At 35.0% G+C, this 18,578-nt stretch overlaps 1 protein-coding gene across 1 annotated transcript in view; it reads right to left on the bottom strand.

The window, feature by feature from the left end:
* LOC129739233 (GATA zinc finger domain-containing protein 10) overlaps positions 1 to 18,344 on the bottom strand; it is a 41,548-nt gene extending 23,204 nt beyond the window's left edge. Inside the window, exon 1 of the mRNA XM_055730656.1 lies at positions 17,365 to 18,344. Within this exon, the coding sequence (XP_055586631.1) occupies positions 17,365 to 17,376 (12 nt within the window). The 5' untranslated portion in view covers positions 17,377 to 18,344. The remainder of the gene's footprint in view (positions 1 to 17,364) is intronic.
* Positions 18,345 to 18,578: the final 234 nt, after the last annotated feature.

Here is an 18,578-nt window from a genome sequence, read left to right as displayed (position 1 = left end):
GTTAAGCAAAATTACTCAAATTGGGTTCGTGGTAACACAATAGTGTTGCCAGATATTCTGGGTAAGAGTATCAAAGTACTCATTCAGGAATGAGTACTTTCCGGTTAGGGAAGATGATAAGTGGAGAGAGAGACAATAGCAATCGCTAATGAATTGGGTAGTTATCTAATTATAAGACTGACGCAACATGAATAAAGATAACTCTAATCCACGACTGAAACCTGCGTTTTAAACAATATTTTTTAAATTTTGGTTTTGAACTCTCAGTTTGAATGTCTTAATTTTGTTAAATTATGAGCCTTTGAAAATAGCTTCAATCACCAAAAAAAGCGATTCCTAAATAAAGCTTTTTCAAAGTTACCAACACAAAAGATGCGCAATGTTGTAAGTGAAAATTAACAGGAGAAATTGTAAAAGGTGAATACGAAATTATTGCAACAACAGTGCACAACTTTTTTTACCATTGGGTAACAATTAACCAAATTTTGCACACTTTCTCATTGATGTGTATTGTTTACATGCAGTCAAACTCGAAGTCGTATATTTGTTCAACGCGAGTCGAGAGAACAAATTCATCCAAACACAAACAAAAATGTTGAACATTCATCATTCAACCGTCTCCAGAGTGTTGAAGCGGTTCCAGGAGCGGTTGTCGTTGGACCACGGCAAGGGAGCTGCAAGAAAACCTGGACCGTAGAACAAAAAAGACGGAGGAGGAAGGTGAAGCGGATGATTAAAGCAGATCCCAACGTCTCAAGCAGTGATTTTGCTAAAAGGATGGGCATGTCGCAGAGCTATGTTCAGAATGCAAAGAAGAGAGCTGGACTACATACTTACAAGGTACAGAACTTCCCAAACCGCGATTAACAGCAACAATCGACGGGTATAACTCGGGCACGGAAGCTCTGTGAGAAAATGCTGACAAAATATGGCTGCTGTGTGATGGACGACGAAAAAAAGCCGATTTTAAGCCAATTTCAGGATTGGAGTTTTTCAACGGCAAGAGCAAGTTCGATGTGGACGACAAATTTAAGAAGAAATGAAGAAGTAAATGTCGAAGTTCGCCTCCAAATATCTCGTTTGGCAGGCCATCTGCTCTGGCGGACTGAGGAGCGAGCCTTTCGTGACAAAGGGCACAGTAAATGGCGAGGTATTAAAATCGGAGTGCCTCGAGAAGCACCTTTTGCCGTCCTTGCAGCAGCACGAAGAATCTCTGCAATTTTGGCCATACTTGGCATCATGCCACTATTCTAAAAGTGCCATCATAGAAATTTCTAATTCAAATGGGCAAATCGAACTCTGATTTTCAGTTTCGAAACTCTGATCTTTCAACCAGCGTTTCCTCCAGGTTGTAGCCCTTCATACAAATTTGTTTCCTGTACAATGATTTGCTGATCTGATTTTTTTTTATCTCTTCTGATTTTGCTCGTGGCGCAGAATTGCTCTCCATGCGGCGGTCATGATGAACGTGCTGTACACCCATTACCGGATTCACAGACCTCAATGGTATGTTGGTTCGTCGCTTTGCTCCAGACACAAGTCACGAGATTCCCGGTCGTGTGTGGGTGTTTGTCGGCGAAATGAAATTGAATTTAAAAAAAAACACTGAGGTCCCAACCTCAGACGGATGATGGCAATGATCTACAGCCTGCGGTAACTTATTTTCATACCAAACCGAACCATTATTCCCAGCTGTGCCAGGAATGTAATCTTTTCACTCTCGATTCGATGTTGGTTGGTGGACCTTTTGCTCTGGGGCGGTTATTTTTTTTTCGTTCGCGGACGCAATCCATTTTATTTGCGGGGCTGCATTCTTCTTCATTATTGGTGGTTGGGGACAGACAGACACTGAAAAGGAGGAGGGGGTCAATGCATTCGACTGAGATATGAGAAACGGGAGGGCAACAGAAAAAAAAGCATAACTTTAGGTTGCAAATCGCGTGCTGACAGCCTCTCCAGATATCCCCCGGTTCGGTTTGTTTACCTTTTTTACCCTCCTCTTGCTTGGTGGAGGCTAGATTCCCAATGCTTTACTCAATGACTCATGCATTTGGGTCAGCTGTTTCCAATGCTTTGATTTCGTTTGGCTGCGAGGCTTTGAAGAATGGAAAGTGAAAACGAGCGATCCAGCGAGTGAACCTTTGCACTATTCCGTGGGTTCCGCCAAGGGTTTCGTTTTCTGAGAAATTGGCGAAAGTTAGCGCTGCGGTCCTCCTCCTCCGGGCGACACCAACAACGCCAGAATGGAATTCCTGGCACGTCAATAGACATACCTACCGTAAGATTTAAAGCACCAACTATGAGCGATATGCTGGGAAGCAAAACTCGACTGAACTCGAATTGGACTCAATCTATCGATATTAGCTCGTGAGCGGGTATCCTTCAACATTATTATGAAACGTCTGTAAGATTGAATATGTAACGAAATTATTCTAAAACAATTTTCACTAAATTTTACATATAAAAGGTGTCCCCAACAAATCGCATTATGTTGCAAACGCTGTCGAAAATCACTCATTGAGTATTTTAGTATGAAAATTTGCATAAATAGTGGTATATTCGCCCAGATAATCCATCCGTCCTAACGTCCATTGGACGAATGCACTATGGGGAAAGTGGTGGCCAAAAATCGAAAAATTTACTTGCTTTGAATGATGTGTCTTGTATACCATTTGATAGCCAGAGAATTCAAACCTAGATTCCCAAAATTTCAGCCGTCTGTGATGAAAACTCATTTCGCCACAGACATCAGACCTAGCAAAATTGTGAAAATTATAAAAAAAAAAATGCATTTTAAACAAATGCCATTTTCTCAGCGAATAATGGTCCAATTTCTGAATGTAATGTAATGTCACTGTTGGAAAGGTAATTGTCTGAACTTTAAAATGGGTTTGATTTAAAGGTTACACGGTTAATTTAAATTAGCAAAAAATGGGGTCAGATAGTATTCGACATCCCGAGCAACTTTGCCGAAGACAGTAACCCTCTAGGACTTCGATTGGCGGAGATATATTTTGGGCCACTAGTTTGCATGGAGATGCCCCATAGTGGAATGACCCTAGGCCGAATGGCTTTCGGCGTCATGACTTTTGGTCGAATGATCCAGCCTCTTTTCAAACATGCTGTATTTTAATTAAAAAAAGACACCTTGTACTAACTTAACCCTAAATTTATCCCAGCTCAGTCACCCTTAAGGTTCTGAAGACGGCAAGATTTTTTTTCCAATAAATATTGTTTGGTTTGAATAGTTGATAATTAAGTTATGAATATGTATGCATGTACAGTAGACCAAAAAGGAAACTTTAAAAAAAACCACCAGCATCGTTTATCGAATAAGGTTTCTCACCAAATCAAAATCAGTTTGTGCGGTCTGTCTTTTTAACGTTGGACGTAGAATCGTTGTTGAAATTCAATCAAAATTTCTGTTTTTTCGGTATTTCTAAGAAGTTTTTCCACACTTAATGTTTGCCCTTGAAGTCCTGATTTTGTTTCGTACGAAGACATTTTGTATCGTGAAGTTTAGTATAAAATGTTGAGCAAAGTTATCAAAATTTGCAAAAAATATACAATTTAATCAGTAAAAGTAATTTGGCCTACAATTCTGAATATCCGGACGAGATACACCTGAGGATCAACCGGAACGTAATTGGCTCATTTTTTGTTTCACTCAGACTGTTGTACATTTTGTGGGTTCGTTCTTTTACAGTTTTTGTAACAAGTTGTTGAGGATAGTTATTTATCTTTAAAATATTCTGTACTGTTCTTAGTGTTCCTTCTCTATAGTTCACATTAGACAATTTTAAAGCTCTATCAACTAATGCTACCACTGTGTTAATTTTGTGTGAAAATGGACTTACAGATCCAAAATCCAAGTATCGGCCTTTCTCGTCCTACGGAAACCACTCTGTTGTAAAACTTTGCTGTTCCCGTCGAACAATCTTATCCAGAAATCCAGAAAAAACGATGTTAAAAAAACAAAAAAATAGGAGGAACCGGACTTGCACAACATAGTATCGAGTACGGTCATGTTTTTTATTTTAAAAATACCAAAATTTTAGAAAAAGTCTCGAAGTACAACACCAGAATCTGTGCAGAAATGTTTCACATTAAAATTAGGGGCGACAACGACGTTGTTAACAAACAGAAAGATTCAATTAACTTCAAATCAGCATACAACTCCATTTTACCAAAGATCAAGACACTGACAGATCAATGTAAACATAACATCAAAAACAAACAACAGACAGCGAATAACAGTACGACGATCGCTAGATAAAGTAAGATAATTAGTTCTTGTAAAATGGAAAATTATACTATTAATAAAATTAATTTTAAGGTCCACTGAGGAGGAGCGAAACGCCAAAAGTAGCTCGAAACGTTTGGACCAACAGGCAAGTAAAAACGAACGTTTTTATTTTCGCCGAAAAAAGTCGATGATAACATCAAACAATTCATCGCGGCGATTAACCAGTAAATTAATAAACTATAGAATTGAAAAACTGAACTACAATATCCAAAAATGTTAAAACCGATTTAAACATAAGCAGAAGAAATTAATTTTATTTTTGTTTTATGTATTGATGTAAAAAGCTAAGCGGTTGGCTCAAAATGATTAAATTTTAAAAACCTCATTTTAGGTTTTTTTTGTTTATAAAGGAAACACAAAATTTTGGGTAAATAAGAATTGACGTTTTCAAAGTGAAAGACTCAATTGGTTGCTTTCTTGAGTATTTTTATCCTTAAATTGCATCTTTGCTAGAAAAAAAATCAACATCATATGGTCATCATATGGTTCTCCGTTTTTTTATTAGCTCTTTAAGCCTTGCTATTAGTTATTGATTATAAGGTTGGAAGCCTTCGGAAATCGAAAAAATGAATGAAAATATAACTCCAGTACAACGTTTTTGACAATTGTATTGCACTTATGCCTTTAAAAGAACACAATGAATGTTAAATTTGTATTAAAATGTCACTTATCTGAATGATTGTGAGATAAATGGAAATCAATACACGTAAAATCACTTTTCGAACAAGCCACCGTCATATTCCTTATTTCCATTATAGTAGGACTAGATGGATCTCTTCCAACATTTTTATTGCTATTTATGGCAGCAAAAACAACCAAAAAAAAGTCATGGAAGGTGTTAAATTTAAGAATTTGAAATTTCCATAAAAAGCTTGTAGCGGTCTAATGAACAGTATAGAAAAAACAATGGAAGAAAAAAAAATACAGCCACTGTCTTCTGGGATCAACTCAAAAGAGCCAAAGAGGGTTTTGTTAAAATGTGTCGCCAAAGTCACAATTTGAAGCAGGTTGAATTGACTTCATTCTCATTCCGCAAAAAATTTGTTTAATGTATTATTTTCCGTATACCAAATTTGCAAACATCAAGTATTGGCAGTGTTCCCTGCAGGCTTTTTAAAACGGTTTAATTTAAGGTTGCTGGATTGCCCGGTTTTGCCCGGATATTTAATATAAAATTTGGGAACAGTCTAGCCCAGAGTGGTTTCCCAGATTTCATTTAAAAATGCCCGGATTTCTTCATTTTATTTGGCAAATCAAACAAAATAGAATTAAATTGTGTTGTTATTTTTTTTTTTGATTTATGCCTCCAAAACGATATTTTTTTAGCAAGTTTTTCAAAAAAAATCATAAATAATTTTTTTTTATAGAAATCCCAAAACTGTTTAAAATCCGTCGATGAATTTAAGTGAAAAAATTTTTTTTCGATTTTTTTCTTGCATTCTGTTGAGTATTTTCTGGGTGTTGATAAATTTGGCGGATATTGTCAGGATTTTGAGTCGTAAATTTTGAAATCATTTGCCCGGATTTTGTCAGGTTTTTATATAAAATTGCCCGGATTTGTCCGGCCCGGATACATGCTGAAAATTTTTTGGCAACCTTAGTTTGATTGCAATTAGCACGGTTCTTTTACACGGGTTGCTTTATATTTGCTTTAATACCAAAAACCCAGAAAATTATTGGTCTTTAAAGAAAAAGAAGAGATTTGTAGATTGCTCAAAAATCTTATCATATTTTCCAACAGCAAACAAGAAAAAAAAATATTTTTTGTATCTAAGTCTATATCTGTTTTGCATATTCAGCACACTTAAAATAACGAGAAAAAAAATGTCGACTTTTTTAGACAGAGATATGCTATTTCTTAATTCTGAACCTAGGATTAGCTATACTATAAATACAACTTGAAGTTTGTTTTAAAATTTCCGAATAAACGAAAATACTGTTTCGCCTAGCAAACAAAAATTTCATAGAGCTGTAATGTCAACGACCTTCATTGAGTTGGCCAACCGTTTAACACCCAAGAGTCACAACATATAATCAGTGTTAGCACCTTTTTTTGGCCCGGCCACTACTGTGCGCTTTCAGAGGTAATACTTTTCATTCAAAGCCAATCAAATACTTACATTGAAGGCAGAACTCAACTGCTGCCCAGTGTAAACATAAGCTAAGAGATTCGTACTTCAGCAGGAGGTTTACTCTCGCTTTCAAAGGCTCGCAACTGTTCATAGGTCTTAACCTGGATTTGAAGCATCTCGCCAAGATAGTTCTTCACGGGGGTCGTTCGATCTCCAGATGAGGCCAGCTGGGCAGATCGTGTGGGGCCCAAATGAATGAATCGATGAATGATCGGCGTATTTCATTGTTGGATTGCATTCGTACCAAACGTCAAGAAGTTGCAAATTTGCTCGGAGCTGTGTAATTGAGCAACTTTTGGGTTGCAAAAAAATAACCAAACCAACTCTGGGCACCCGCAAGGAGATTTAGGATGAATTACGGATGATCATTGATTGGTGATTCATAATATGAAATTACCAGTTCAATTGATTTTTTTTACTAGACTTTACTTTTTTTTTAGATCCTAAATATAAAAGAGGAATGCCATTCACACAGTTTGAATGTAAATCAATTAGGAACAAACCATGTTTGCTTTTTGAGTGCTCAGTGAAACTACAGATATCCAAATGTAAGTTAATGGAACAACCATTAATGACATTGTGAAGTTCATTCACCCCACGAATGATTTGCGGTGGGAAAATCCTCCTTCGGCAAAATTGCTTGACAAAACGAATAAAACTGCCAGCCAAGGGTTCAAACATGAAATGTCGGGATCATGCTCGATCCATTATGTGGAGGAATGCAGGCCATATTTTCGACTGGCCTGAATATGTCGGGCCGAGATTAACCGTCCTTACAGCGTGATGGATCTGGAGGTGAGTTTTCTTAGTCAATTTTCCACCGTTGATTTATTGGCATAGAGAAGATCGTTTGTGGAAATATCAATGATCAATCAAAAATGCTCGTGAGTCATTCGAAGTCGAATCAGTATTGCAATTGAACTTGATCGGCATAATATGTTGTGGATATGTAAATTAGACTGAGTCGATTTGGGTTTTTCATGAATTTCTCAAACCCTGGGGTCTAAAAAGCTTAGTTTTGATTAAAAAATTATTCATGATTTTTGGCAGAATTTTTAAGTAACGTTTACATGAGTAAATTTGAACTTTTAGGTTTGTATGGGAAAATTCAATATTGTGTAACGAAAAATCAAAATTATTTTTGTTCCTTCTGTGGAACCGAGCCTTATAGTTTTTGTGTCAATCGCATTACACAAAAATCTTATTACACAAAAAATAGTTATTAGGTGTAATAACCCATACCAGCCAACATAAAATTGTAATTGAAATCATTGTCAAACTCGTATATGAATGCAAAACGGAATCGTTAATAGGTAGACTTAACATTCGACTGTATCGTATGTTCATCGTAGAACATGTTAAATACGACTTCGTTACAATATGTAGAATTGAGTCGCATTTAGTATGACCGATGTCAAATGAAATCTTACATCAATCGTATAAGATTTCTTAAGACGCATTTTATTCGTTCATAAATTACTTTCGTATCAAAATCGTAATTGACGACAGTCAGAATCGTAAAGAGTTTCATATAGGCATCGCTCATCATCACTTTTTTGTTTTTCATACAATTATCGCATAGTGTAACAAAATGTGCAGCGGCGTTTGATTGTGCACTCCTCGTTGCATAAAATGATTAAAACTGTTGTTTGTACATATTCTCGACTTTTTCGGGCGGTTGTTTGTGACGGTGGATGGAAGATTTGCACCGATTTGCAAATCATTTCCACCCGAGTGGTTCTATTTGTCCGGCAGGTCTCACCGGTAAAAGCTGAAGCGAAATCCCAAGAGTCAGCTAGCTTAGTTCCGGAGATGCATGTGCACACCTGGAAGTTTTTTTTCTCCTATACAAGAATTTCAAAGTTTTTTTCATTCCCTGGGGTAGTAAGAAGTGATGAGATTTAACAATTTAAGTAAATATTTAAATAAATCTGTCCTGCTGACATGTACTGCCGGAATCGCGCCTGTTGTTCCAAATGTGTGAGGAGAAACTAAACTACGATGCACATCAGATTCGCACCGAGAGTTTTTTTTAAACCTTTTGTCAAACTGGCGAGCTTAGCTTTGAAAACCCTATTAATGAAGGTATTACATTCGAAAACATAAAAATGTTAAGTTTCTAACTACTATTTTTTTTCGTTTCAGGGAAACTTCACGTGTACCTGTCTAGAGCAAATAGCCAGAACAAATAACTCGAATTTTTCCGAAGCAGCAGAAATAAACCATTGTTAATTTCACTCCCGGATGAGCGATAATTTTATTGGACGGTTGCTTTGCCGATGGCTGGATTTTCTTTTAGATAATTTTGTTTACTAGTGAGAAGGACAAAAATATCAGTGAGTAGAATATGAGAATAAAAATGTTTATAAAAATTAAATTCATTGGTTTTTTTTATTCCCATGCAAATTATCATCTCAGAGTCGTATTTCAATCACAATAATATACACACATTCTACTTAAAGAGGTTCGCGGAATTGTTTGATGATACAAATCGTACAAGACTTCATCACACCTTGCATAAACTGTAGCTTAAACAATCGATCGAATGTCAAATTATCAATCAATCTTTGAACATCGTGTAAGATAGCAAAACACACCCCGCATAAAGGATGACCTCAATCGCCAATTTATCATCCGATCGCTTCAAGTCGTTAAAAGGTAAAACACACATCGCAAATGTGTGTAAATCGAATCCTTTAAAGTAACGTGCAAACTTCCGCCTAAGCAACATAACTTAGCAAAGTAAATCAATCATCGTAATAACATCGTATATGATATTATTGAAGTCGTAAATTAGATTATCATCACAACATGTACGTATATTGCTTCCACTTTTGGTAGGTATATGCTTTTTTCTAACATTTTATACGATGTTTATTGTCGACATAGATGTAGGTATATGTTTTGATATATCTACAAAAATTGTTGACTGGGAAGCGTATTCTTTTGATCTACACGACCCAAATCAATCGTGTGACCATCCCTATCTCCAAAATATATTCTATTTTATGTTTAGAATAGAAAACAGCCATTTTAATGTTTAGGGGTCTGGCTGGACTCCCCTATCCACGAAAAACGATCAAACCCTTACAAAACAGTATGCAAAGTGCGGCCAAGGCCAAAAAAGTTATTTTTACTAATGGTTGCTTGTATTTATCATGTTTATCAAATAAACCATGTAGTGCATTTTTTTATGTCATACCCGAAAAGCATACAATTCAGAAAACTGATTGCAGGTATCAGAATGGGGGTAGGTTTAATAGCGGCACATTATCCTAACATACGGAAAATTGTGCCTTACAGATTGCAACTGAGTTAATAGAACAATTAAAAAATAAAATGTAAATTTTAAATTGATCTTGAAATTACCAGCTTACCAACGAACTCATTGAAATATCAAACGATTTAGAGATATTGAAAATATCTTAATTTTAAGACTAAAACGATGGGTGGGTTTTTATCTGTGCAGACACAGACGAAACTGTTTATAAAGTTAACAAATGTTCATGTTTCGAATTAAAAAAGCTTGAAAAAACTTAATAAAATTAAGAATAAAATAAAAATTTACAATTTTCGACCTTTTTGACAGATAAATTTGAGCACACCGAAACAAATTAAATAATTTGGTGTGACATTAGACTGAGTCGATTTGGGGTCATTTTGGAATTCCTTAAACCCTGGGGTCTTAAAAGCTTCGTCTTGGTCCAAAACTCATCCATGATTTTTTGTAGAATTTTTAAGTAACGTTTACATGAGTAAATTTGAACTTTTACGTTTGTATGGGAAAATTGAATATTTTGTACTAAAAAATCAACATCACTTTTGTTTTGTCTGTGGAACCCAGCCAGCTGAAGGTTTTTGTGCCAATTTATAAAATTCCTTAAGGAAATTTTCCGCTGAACTACTTTGTCAAGGACCGTAACTTCGTATCTTATTAGGAAAGATAGTTATTAGCTGTTTAACAGGGATATGTCTTTTCGCATTGATTAAGAATAAATTCAATTGACAACACTGTTTGAGCCTCGCGAAGTGCTGCATGTAAAGTAGTCTTGCAATACCTCGCTAGGCACCCTGCAGGGTTATCAATTGAATTTATTATTTATCAGTGCGAAAAGACATACCCCTGTTCAACACCTAATAACTTTTTTTTCCTAATAAGATACGAAGCTACGGTCCTTGACAAAGTAGTTCAGCGGAAAATTTCCTTAAGGAATTTTATAAATTGGAACAAAAACCTCCAGCTGGCTGGGTTCCACAGACAAAACAAAAGTGATGTTGATTTTTCAGTACCGTCAACTGGGGCAACATGCAACAATTTTCAACTTCAATGGCTTCTAAAAAACTTATGTCCACAGGTAATCGTATCCTTTATGCATCAAAAGTTTTAAGGATGCTGGGGCATCAAATTGGCGTAGTTAAAAAAAATTATTGGTTTCTTCAGTTATTTTTAATTTTCTAAAAACATGCGATTTTCACCCTCCTTAGAAAATGGGGTAACTTGCAACAAACTTTGTTTTTAATGAAAAATCTTATGAACACGTACGAAAATTCATAGTTTTTAATATATTTGCGATGCCTTAAAGACCATTACGCATGACAATACCAATTGCAGTAGTTTTCGGGTCTGTAAAAACAAATTTTCACATTTTTTCTGAAAATAAGGATGCTGCATACATTTAGGGGCTAAATAATACTACGAAAAATTCTACAAGCTGAAATCATAAAAATAAATGTTTGGATGAATGAAATTTAAATGTTTACAAACGCGTGATGCAAAACATTCATATTCCAACACATGGAAACGAGATTTACAAGGTATTTCTTTGATTTGCATTTTGTTGCATTTAACCCCAGACACCTAACTGAATTTTAAAAATATTCATTTAAAAAAATTGGGTGATTGTTCGAAAAATATTTTTACACCAACAATGTTGGTATAACATGAGGAAACCTGTAAAAAGTTTGTAGGTAATTTTATCAAGCCGATCCGTCATACTGGGTAAAGTTTTTTTCGGCATCAAAAAATGTTAAAATTTGTACATTTATTGCTCGATTTTTCAAATTTTACATAAAAATGAAAAACTTAAGACAACTAGCTTAAGATGCGAGAAATTATGTCATCATCATTTTGTTATCATTAAAAGATAACTTTATTACAATACATTAAATTAAAAATTGATTCAATGTAGTGTTATATAAATGTTGCATCGAACCCCGCTGTTGCATGATGCCCCGTTTGACGGTACAAAATATTCAATTTTCCCATATAAACTTAAAAGTTCAAATTTACTCATGTAAACGTTACTTAAAAATTTTGCAAAAAATCATGGATGAGTTTTGGACCAAGGCGAGGCTTTTAGGACCCCAGGGTTTGAGGAATTCCAAAATGACCCCAAATCGACTCAGTCTAGTGTGACATGGTACAAGATAGTGTTACAGAATCTACAATCTGAATTATTCTTTAGAATTTGTATAATCAAAATCACGTAGTTTTTTTAGATATTTTAGTTAGAGAATTTAAAAAAAAACATCACCAGAGGATTAACTATTGGGTGCTCAATGTCAACGTGACGATAGGTTATTTCACAGATTTTTTCAATATAATATGGAGGGTGATGTCACTTTTCCCAGGAGATACGTGATTTTTAGCCATATCACGTAACAAATGTGTGGCAAATGTGGAAAAACCCTGGGCTCGAAATAAATAAAAAAAAGAAATTTATTGTTAGTTTTGAAAATTTTACGATTTTTCAGTCAATTTTTGAAATTAAAACGATTGTTATTTATTCAGATTTTTTTTATAAATTCAAAATTAATTGCTGATTAACCGATTTCCATGGGTTAGCAGATTTAAATCTTTTTAAACCATTATCTTTCCGAATGCAGTATACCGAAAATACAGTTTTGCTTAGAACAGCAAGTTTGATACACTTTGTGGGTTTTGGATTGAAAATCTGATACCAATGTGTTACGTAGGGTAGAGGGGGGGGGGGGGGGGGGGTTTAAAAAATGATCGAAAATTGTGTTACGTAATGTTTGAAAGACCCCTTAGTAGGAAGCTTCAATAATCTCTTTTACTCAACGGACTTCCTAACTTAAATGTTTGTCTGCTTAACGATAATTGATAGTCCCCCAAATTGAGTACACGAATTTCGATTATTCAATGCATATGAAATCTCTTCTCCTTGAGTTTTTAACACAGAGAACAGACGTACAAGCTAGCCCACGAAACTTGTGTAAAAATCCCAACAACCTTTTTGAACTAATTTTTGTTTTTTGGCTACGATTACGCCTTTTCGAAAACTGGGCACTTTGAAGTTGATTTGTAACTCTTGAATGGCGCAATAGATGGCACTGTTTGCAGTCAGTTTCTAACGTATTTTTTTGGTTTTGGTTTTGAAATTTTACACACTTTTTTGACGGTTTTTTGTTCGAGCTTGTACGTCTGTTTTCTGTGTTTTTAATCTACAGAGAAAGGTGGTATTTAAGATGGTCACTTTATGAGAGTACTTAAAAGAAAATAGATTGAGAATCATAAAAAAAAAATTTAATTTCAGATTTTATTAAGTTTGCGTCGACAGGTTTTCAAATGGAAACTCATCAAGCAAAGCAGATTATAACTGAATAAAATAGACTTCTGACTTTCTGAATTAGGAAAAAGGACACTATAATTTCAAAATAAATTCACATTCAAATGTTCACGCAATATTAGGTCTTATTTTCGATATAATTGTTTAAAATAGGATAAAAATTCATTCAATAATTTTGTGTGCTTTTTGGCTACACTGTAGACAAAGATATTAAAGTTAAAGGTTGAAGTTCAATGATGAAATTTCCCGAAGACCACGAGTAACATTGACTTCCAAGAAAACATGATAAAAGTTTCCGTTTTGTCATTTTTATTCCAGTTTAGCAAAAAAAAAAAAAACAGGAATTTTGACGAAATTCGAATGACCCTACTTAAGTCCTCGATATTTTCAAGGCATGCTTTGCCTCATGCCTCATGACGTTTTGCAGTTTTCAGCAAAGGACACATTCCACGCGCTTGTACCGCTCAAAAGTGATTTTTATCCTTTCGCGTATCAAAAAATCTCAAAATTGTCTATAATTTTGATAATACAAATCACACAAAACCAACGGAAAAAAGAGAAAAAAAGTTTTTTTACACATGTTTAAGATGCTTTTGAAAATCAGTTATTTTGTTGAAAAAAGTGGTGTTTTTGACAACTTTTACAAAATCATTATTTTTAGTATATGGATGATTTTTTTTTGGAAATATTTTTAGTATGTTAAGAAGCCAAAAAACTCGGCTTCATTTTGTAGAAAAAAGAATTTGTTTACATCCAATAAAGTTGGTTTGAAAAGCGAACAAAAACAGTCGCAAATGAGTGAATTCACGTCACAAAAAAGGGAAGTTTTTAATTTTACGAGAAAACTCTGACTTTTTTTTTTAAATAAAAAATGAGATTTTCTTTGAAAATGATAAGACGATTCTAAAACTCTAAAATTTATAGAAATCGTTTGGAATCTAGCTGAGTTACAACAGTGCGAATGAGTGAATTCACGTCACAAAATTTGATTTTTTGTTAAATTTTATATGAAAAAGGTGCTCTGAAAGCTGTTTTGACCCTCCAGATGGCCGGATTCTTACAAATCGAGCATAATTTAGTTGATTTTTTTTAATAAGTTCATTATTTTCAAATAAAAATACAAAAAGATTGAAAAAAAAAAATTTTTTTTTTGGTGAATCTTTCAATGAAGACAGTAGTAATTTTAATATATGATCCCTCAATATGTTGCTATTCAAGTGCCAATCAAAATAAGGAAAAAGTTAGGTGCAGATACTGAAAATTTATGATTGTAAAAGTCGTAACAACAAAATATCGTTTTTGAAAGTGTACATAACATTTGAAGGCTCTAAAGAATGGTTCAGTATAACCACAGTATAACTTTATATTTCGTGACGTGAATTCAGTCAACTACCCTGTTCTTTTTGAACTGAGTGAATTCACGTCACAACTTCAAATAAGCATAACTTCGTTCGTTGTTTTTCAATCGAAAAGCTCCGTACATCAAATTGTGGGTAATTGTTTTCTTTACAACTCATTTGAAGACACCGATATTCTATTTCCACAGAGAGAACAGGAAATCAAAGATGTATGTACTAAAGTCCGAAATGGTTAATTCTAGCGTGAATTCACGTCACAAAAGTAATTAATCACAACAAAAACAACTTAGATTTTAAAATGATCAAATTATATTCATTTTGAAGGAAATTCAATTTGCGACAGTTTGCTACAATTTTTTTCATTTTCAAGTAAACTGGTTGACTTATAGAATGATAACAATACAGAAAAGTCAGGAAAAGCGATTTCACGTCACGGTGGAATGTGTCAAAGGTGTTGAAGGAGTTAAACTCTTCAATACCAAATACTTAAAGCCTTTTTAAATAGTATCAGAAATAGATATTGTATTTTTTTTTAAAGCATCGTATTTCTAAAACTAAATATCTAAGCATGATACAAGGAGTGTATTCGAAAAAAAAATGCAACACTTTGTTTTGTGAATTGACGAAATTTTCAGCGAAGTTACCTGGTAATGTATTGCTCACATGTGCAAATTTTTGTGATGTTCTGTCAAGTGCTTTTTGAAATAGCGTCCGGTGAAGAAAATTTTCGACTTTTATTTTTAGGCAACACGTGCGCTATCTATGATGCATACTATGAACCACTTTTTTTTCAAATCAAGGCTATTTTTTATTAAGTTTTCTGTTACCTGAAGTTTAAAAATTTTGAATTTCGTCGAAGTTATAACAGAAGTGCTTCTCAGAGAAAACGGTCTTATTTAGAGGCTGTTTTCTTTATCAATCGTTTCATAACGATTTCACAAGACTGAGTAATTTGCAGTTCCCACAGATCGTTAGCCTCTTCAAGTACTAAACATTTAATTTTCCAAATTTTTCTCCTTGTATATCTCCGCCAAATACAGGCGAGACTTCTCAACGAACAGTTTCTGGTAGGAATCCTTTCAACTGACCATTAAAGAGTTCGTTTTGCTGTCCATTACGAAATTTTTCACAAGCAGTCCTAATATTTTGCGCACAATTTGACCACCGCATTTTATTCATTTTACCAGTGAGCAGCCTTTCAACCTTGTAGAAACGAATGCCTTCGGATTGAGCTTATATTTTCGGATTGATCTTAAAAAAACCTCTCACATTCCTTAACTTCATGGAATCAATCATCTTCACTATTTTTCAAATTTCAGCTCACTATTTGATCTTCTAGGACTTTTTGAACGATTCACAGTTGTCCGAAAGGGCTTAAAGTGAAACTTTTTTCATAGCGCCTCTGTCTTTCATCTTATCTCTTACGTGTCTTCAGAACATTTGCTTCTTGAAACATGCTTACTAACTTGAAAGCATCAAAAGTTAGTCAAAATCCACAACAAAAAAAATTTAAAATTCCAACTTTTTTATTTCAATAGATAGATTTAATGTGGTTTATTTGTTTTAAAAATCCACTTGCACGTTTTTGCAATAAATGCACGTGAAGTCGAGTAAAAATAAAAGTTAAAGTTGCAATAAGTTGGCTAGAAAACGTCGTGGAATTTTGAAATCTTGTGCAATACGTGTGATTTGAATGCCCAAATAAATGTTCAGAACCTCCAATTCATGAAAATCCTCATCTAACTGTAGTTAAGTTTAAAAAAATAACTTTTAAATAACTTTCAAAATGAAACCTTTATAACTCTGCTCTGAAAAGAGATAGAGTTTTGATGAATTCAACAAAGTTTCATATTTTCACGTATTATATAATTTTGTAGTATAAAGTAAAGCTCTGTCTATTGAAATAAAAAAGTTAGAATTTTCAATTTTTTTATAGTGGACTATGACTAACTTTTTATGCTTTCAAGTTATGACGCATGTTTCAAGAAGCAAGTGTTTGAAGACTTTTAAGAGATAAGATGAAAGACAGAGGCGCTATGGCGATTGTCTATGTGAAATTTGGTCGAATAGTTGATTTCCAGCTGTTTTCGTGTCTGCCATTGGGACTTTCCTGTATTTTTCTCGACCCTGCCCAAAAAATGTTTTCAATGAACCCTGACGTTTCGGCTATTTGTTGTAGCCTTCTTAGGTGGAAAATTTAACGATTCAGTCTTTAGCTACAAAAGAAACTAAACAAGAAACGAACCTAACAATTAGTGAGTAGAAAATTTGCCAACAAACTAACAAAATTAAAATTCTAAAATTTTAGTCAAAATTAAAATTCAAACTAACAAAATTAAAATATTTCACAATAAAATTACAGTCTTCCACTGAAGAAGACTACAATAAATAGCCGAAACGTCTGAACAGTAATATATGTAAAAAAATCGTTTTGATTACAATAACTGACTTAAATTATCGGCTTTTATTAAATTATCAAAATTAAAAAAATAGCTCAGTTACTCACTCAAAATTTATTGTGTTTCATAAGTTGAAGAAAATGTTTCTAAAAGATCAATTTGAAAGCATTACACTCATTTTTAAATGGCATTTAGATTAGATTCACAATTCAACACGTTATACGACCTGGATAGAGCAAATAACCTGATGAATGATGATTTAAAATATGTAAAAGATATAAAAATTGCACGCTACCAAAAAAGTTATCTAGTCGTCTGCTGACTGTTATCATGAAATATGCAATTTTGACATCCGTTGATTGACGGATTCATCCATGAATGCCTCCGAAAATAAACACCGACAAATCATACCATGCGATATCCAGTAGTGCTCTCACTTTCGCATTGATAATTAAGTAGCTAATTTAATAGCGAATGATTCAGCAGCCACCAGTCGTATAATTACACGCAAATTAGTTCGATACCTTTCGTTTTTTTCAATCTTTGTTAAGCGACTCTGTGTCACCGGGCAAAACTTACCTTATTCCTCATTTTGTTCGGCCAAAGGATTCCCGCGTTTTTATATGATGATTTATATGAAACTAACCCGGTAGCTTTAGGCAAATCGACTTGACGACTTTACGACAATCGGTGTCAGATTGAGTGATTAATCCGAGTCTCAGTTTAAACTCAACCAGTTGTTCAGGTACCCACGTTGAAATCCGGATCACCAGTTCTCACACACAACACGTATGGGTAACTTCTGCGGTTCTATTCTTTACTCCACTCGAGGGCGCCAAAAGTGAATTGTGGATTGTGTCTGGGTCTCTGGGAGGCTTCTGGGATCTAGAACTAACTACTTGCCCACATGGATTGGATTCAACCGGTTCTGCCTTGCGATTACACTTTGCTGCTGGGACCTAGAGATTGGCGGCACCCTGATATCACGCAAATTTACTAGTTTTTTTGCAGTCAACTAAGCCGCGAACAGCTGCACTTTGCCTAAGCTCGGTTTGTCTACAGGTGTCTACCGGGGCACAATCACAATTAATAACCGTGAGATAGTTTGGGCTTCAATAGTCAGGAAAGTTCTCAGCTCGAGCTCGATTCACATGCGCTTAAAGCCATATGACGCCTACTAAATATGTGTATTCAAGTAGCTTAGAATAGCTGGCGCTGCTATTCTTTATCTGTCAGAAGCACTGCCTAAAGTTCACGCACTTTGATGGAATGTCAACAACCAGCCAAATCTAGAGACAGCCAAATGCAGATCAAAGTAGACGTTGACTAATCACCGGTTTGGCAATTTAGCACAGACTCTCGATTTTTGCTAGCCGGTTCGTTTTGCAGAACTTAACTGTGGGTAGCTCGCTAGGTCCGGTTTCCTGGAACAAATCGGCTGAAGCCTACACGAGCCAGAATCGAGAAACTTTTAGTGACGACGGAAAAAAACACTAAACAACCCGGCGCGCTCTGGCAGCTCTGAATCCCCCAACGTGAATGGTCCGAACTCCACCACTGTAAGTATACAAATGGGTGTACAGGGCGTCTGTTTACCTTCTTTTATAATTTGTTAGTATCGAAGTGTAAACCTTTTTTCCAACTACTTTTCTCAGCAAATACGTACCTCGAACCTCGTACTCTCTGAGGTTCCGTTGGGTGTCCCGCCACAGGCTTCAAAGGTGGAAAGTCGTGAGACAGCGTTGGTTGTTCGCGTGCCGCGCTTTCGGCGTGGCGTATGGAAGGCGGTAAAA

The sequence above is a fragment of the Uranotaenia lowii genome, chromosome 1 (assembly GCF_029784155.1).
Source record: "Uranotaenia lowii strain MFRU-FL chromosome 1, ASM2978415v1, whole genome shotgun sequence".
In the NCBI taxonomy this organism is placed as follows: Eukaryota; Metazoa; Arthropoda; class Insecta; order Diptera; family Culicidae; genus Uranotaenia; species Uranotaenia lowii.
Note: the sequence above shows the minus strand (reverse complement) of the source record. Positions and strands in the feature narration are given on the sequence as shown.